This window comes from Barbus barbus, assembly GCF_936440315.1.
Source record: "Barbus barbus genome assembly, chromosome: 43".
NCBI lineage: Eukaryota > Metazoa > Chordata > Actinopteri > Cypriniformes > Cyprinidae > Barbus > Barbus barbus.
The window spans coordinates 22,393,900-22,398,899 of record NC_136721.1 but is presented as its reverse complement, the minus strand read 5'-3'; the positions used below and the strand labels follow the sequence as shown (position 1 = coordinate 22,398,899).

The following is a 5,000-nucleotide window of genomic DNA, read 5'->3' as shown; positions in this document are numbered from 1 at the left end:
ATACTACAAAATAATGGATTTCTTGCATTACACTAATGAGAATTATGGGGAAATGTGCTCAGTCACCAAATGAAAGTAATCTCTTAATTGTTTTAGCATAGGCTTCATTCTCTTGACAGTTTTGTGGTATTTTGAAGATGTATATGTAGCCAGGTGTGTTTTTAACAGGTTTTGTGAGATTCTCTCAGCGAGCGATTGTTCTCCTGTGAGATGTTTGGTCCTGGGTGTGACATCTCTAGGACAGGAATGAGTGCAAAAGGACAAAAGAAACTCTTTCTCAAACACAGTAACACACAATTGAAACACAGTGGCTCTTTTTCGCCGCTGTCGTCAGTTGAGTCAATATTTGTGGATTAGCGGGAGAGCTTTGTCAATCGCACAGAGCTCTTGTGTGTTATTCACACTACTGCTGTAATTATACTGATAACCTCAGATGATAATCAGCCAAAACTCAAACATTATTCACACACAAGGCCTCTTTTGTGTCTGTGTGTCTGTGTGTGTTCAGGCTGTATGTCATCCCAGTGTTTAGCGCTAATGAAGTGCTTTTGTTTATGCTAGTTTGAACTTGTTTCTTATTCAGATTTGAATATGGATCAGAGATATAATATATAGTGAGATACACTGAACAACTTCATGCTTCCATTAATGGATTACTTTAAATACACTTTCCATTTATGCAAAATCATTTAATTTCTATTGTAACTGACTGCATGCAACAGAAATATTGAAAATATAAAATGATTTAAAATTTTATAAAATATCTTTATATTTTTATTATTTTTATTTATAATATTAAATCATAAATAAATACTATCACATTAAAATAACACTGGCCTGGAATATTTGCAGTAATAAACGTAGTGATTTTCAGAACTAGTATCCATAAACCATCAAATTAACCAAGTTCATTTAGTGAAAAATCCTTTTTTTTTCTTATTGTTTATCTCTGTAGTTGAATAATAAATTCATGAAGAAAGTTCCCCGAGATGCAGAAGCATCAAACGTGCTGGTCGGCGAGGTGGACTTTCTGGATGCTCCCTTCGTGGCGTTTGTGCGTCTTCAGCAGGCCGTCATGTTAGGAGGACTCACCGAAGTTCCTGTTCCCACACGGTAACCCACTCACTGTACTTACAGGAATAGTTCACCTAAAAATTTGCTGAAAAGAACAGATCACTTGCTCATCAGTGGATCCTCTGCAGTGAATGGGTGCCGTCAGAATAAGAGTCCAAACAGCTGATAAAAACATCAGAATAATCCACAAGCAGTCCACAATTAACATGTTATGAAGCGAAAAACTGCACAAAAAGACTTTTTTAACTTCAAACTGTTGCTGTTGACCAAAATACGTGTCCATAACTCATAATAACACTTCCTCCAGTGAAAAAGTCCATCCCCTGTCTTCTTTACATCAAAATACACTGACATACTTTTGTACATGTTTTGGACTGTTTTTATTTGCAAGCGGTGCTTGATCTGTGCATATTTCTCTCCTGATTCACACTGATGACTTTTTCACTGGAGAAAGCAATATTATGCATATATAGGACTTGTATTTCAGCAGGACGCAATGGTTTGAAGTTAAAAAGGCCTTAATGATGGATTTGTTTCTTACAAACACGCAGCTTTTCACTTCACAAGATATTAACTGATGGACTGGAGTGGTGTGGATTTTGGTGATGTTTTTATCAGCTGTTTGGACTCTCATTCTAACGGCACCCATTCACTGCAGAGGATCCATTGGTGAGCAAGTGATCCAATCCATTTTTCCAAATCTGATGAAGAAACAAACTCATCAACATCTTGGATGGCCTGAGGATGTGTTAAATTTTTAGCAAATTCTCATTTTAGGCAAACTTTTTCTTTAAGGCTGTGCCATTAATAAATCCATTACTATAGTAGTAACAATATCTATTTGTATTTGTAGGTTCCTTTTTATTCTGCTGGGGCCCAAAGGAAAGGCCAAGTCATACCGTGAGATCGGACGTTCCATCGCCACGCTCATGTCTGATGAGGTGTGTTTATGTGCAAGCTAATATAATATTTAGGTGATTTTAGCTGAACAGTGGCCTGACGCTGTGTGCTTTGGGCTCCTGCAGGTGTTTCATGACATAGCTTATAAAGCGAAAGACCGCGGTGACCTGCTGGCAGGCATTGATGAGTTCCTGGATGAAGTCGTCGTGCTTCCTCCAGGAGAGTGGGACCCTGACATCAGGATCGAACCTCCTAAATCCATCCCGTCTGCAGATAAACGGTAAAAGCAACCATTGACCATAATTTGTATTTGTAAATAAATCCAATACTTGTTTCTTAATAATTTTGGGCTGCTCATTCCAAAAATAGTGTCTGTTTTGCTCAAGCATGTCACTCTTTCTCACAAAATATGATGCATTTTGTAGCGTTTTTACTTTTGACTAGGGCTGCATGATATATTGCATGCGTTAAATCTCCATCACCTGTTTTCAAATGGAGTGGCATTTAATACACAGAGCCATAGTTCACCAACAAACTACGCAATTCGCGCTCAGAATCGCAGATGAATCGTCTGTGATATTGAACGTGATATTGCGTAGCTTGACAGTGAACTACGGCTCTGTGTATTAAATGCCGCTCCATTTGAAAACAGGTGATGGAGATTTATTACTAATCACAGAACTGGCTTTACTGACGAGATGCGCACGACAATTGCATACGATATATCGTGCAGCCCTACTTTTGACAATCATTTGTAAGGTAAAAAAGTCTTGTTTTATCCTTTAATCTGCAAAAACACAGCTATAAATGCATGATCCCCGTCTGAACCTGAGCCAGATTACAACTATTTATTCAATTCTCATCATTTTCACATGTATGAATGACATTATTTTTTGCCTAATCCTGATTTTTACATGCCTTTGCAGATTATAAATGAAATGAAACATTTTGAATGCTTCTTATTGTCATCAAAACATTTGACGTTTGACTGCTTTTGTTAGTTTAATGAGTGCATTAAAGCTGATACATATATATATATATATATATATATATATATATATATATATATATATATGTATATATATGTATGTGATGCAAAGTTTTTATTGGTGTTTTTGAGTCAGCATAATCAAATTAGGTAACATTAAAACAAAAACCAATGAAACTGAGTCTCTGTGTGTGTTTTTAGTAAAAACAATATTGCCGGAGGGGAAATTCTTCAGATGAACGGCGGTACTCCTCATGACGGGAGTCCAGCAGGCGGCGGCGGCCACGCGGTCGGTGATGAACTCAAATTTACTGGCAAGTAAGTATATAAACAGACACATGAACACTTGCTTTAACAATTAACAGTTAACTTGAGTTTATACTGGCCTTTGTTATTTCCACACTGTGAAAAGTGCAGAAAATTGCAGTTATTTATACAATCATTCAAAAGTTTGGGATTTAAGAAATGTTAATATTTTTGAAAGAGTCTCTTCTGCTCACCAAGGCTGCATTGATTTGATCAAAAATCCAATAAAAACAGCCAAATTGTGAAATATTATTAGAATTCAAAATAGCAGTTTTCTATTTGAATATATTTTAAAATATAATTTATTCCTGTGGTACAAAGCTGAATTTTCAGCATCATTATTCTAGTCTCATGATCCTTCAGAAATCATTCTAATATGCTAATTTGCTGCTCAAGAAAATTTCTTATTATTATCAATGTTGAAAATGAATATTTTTTGTGGAAACCATGATTTCAGGATTCTGTGATTAACAGAAAGTTAAAAAAAACAGTATTAGTTTGAAATAGAAATCTGTGTAACATTATCACTTTTGATCAGTTTAATGTACCTTTCCTATAAAAGTATTAATTTATTTCCCAAAAAATGTTTCGAACAGTAATGCAAGAAAACAATTCTGCTTAATCAGACCCTTAATGCTTACTTTTGTTGCATGCCATATTAAAAGCAATTGTATTTTTTCAGGTTACCTGATCAAATATTTTTCTCTCGTAGGTTTTGCGGTGGTCTCATTTTGGACGTCAAGAGGAAGCTCCCGTTTTACGCGAGCGACTTTTACGATGCTCTCAACATACAGTCTCTGTCTGCCATCTTGTTCATTTACCTGGGAACCGTAACGAACGCCATCACCTTCGGAGGGCTGCTGGGAGACGCCACTGACAACATGCAGGTTCGACGCTTCACGTCTTTTTCTGAGCGTCTTATCGCTGTGAGTTTGTACTAAACTAGTGCCAGACGGTTTGGCTCAGCTGGGTTTATTCAGGAGCTCCTGGAAATCAAGTTTGGCTGACGCTGTGTTCACAGCTCTGGGGATTTAAAGGCCACAGATAGCTGTTTGATTATTAAACATGTCATGTCAAATATATGTCATGTGTTTCACAGATGTAGCTACATGTTGGGATTTGATCCGTGCTATACTGAGAGTGACTTTTCTTCGAACAACTGTGTGTATAAATAGTGTCAGGATTGTGCGTTGTACTTTCAGACATGTGCAGGGACTGCAGAGTTTGCGCATATATTTAGCAGTGCATGTATATGGCGCAGACTAAGGAGGATCAGCTATAAATAGCCTCAGATTACACACAAGCGCACACATAAAATCACACAAATACAGTTCAGAAAAATCCTTCTCCTGACCTCTGCCCTTTACCTACAAAGCTTGCCTCAGATAAGCTTTAGGTGCATATTGCAGGTTGGTGAATTGATTTTTCTTTTGTCTCATATGTTTAAAAAAACCTTGAAGATAACTTGTGTTTGGAGGTAAATATGTATGCATATCAGATACGTCAACACAAATCTGAATGCCGAGCAGTTTAAATCAGAGCCTTTGGACTGTCAATATGATTTTTAAAAACATTACCGTTTATCAGCTTTAATGATAAAAAACTAAAATATGTAATAATTATAACTAAGAATAATTTATATATTTATTATTAATTAATAGTAATTATTAAATATATTATTATTATTTATTTACTCTTTAAATAATATTGTAATTTTGTAAAATGTTGTAAT

The 5,000-nt window shown here is 36.0% G+C and overlaps 1 protein-coding gene across 5 annotated transcripts in view; it reads left to right on the top strand.

The window, feature by feature from the left end:
* LOC306862736 (electrogenic sodium bicarbonate cotransporter 1-like) overlaps positions 1-5,000 on the top strand; it is a 47,612-nt gene that overhangs the window by 26,222 nt on the left and 16,390 nt on the right. For all 5 annotated transcript variants that reach the window (XM_079405684.1, XM_079405680.1, XM_079405682.1 and 2 more), the window contains 5 exons: positions 956-1,113; positions 1,928-2,015; positions 2,100-2,254; positions 3,164-3,280; positions 3,981-4,155. In XM_079405684.1, coding sequence (XP_079261810.1) covers positions 956-1,113; positions 1,928-2,015; positions 2,100-2,254; positions 3,164-3,280; positions 3,981-4,155 — 693 coding nt within the window. The remainder of the gene's footprint in view (positions 1-955; positions 1,114-1,927; positions 2,016-2,099; positions 2,255-3,163; positions 3,281-3,980; positions 4,156-5,000) is intronic.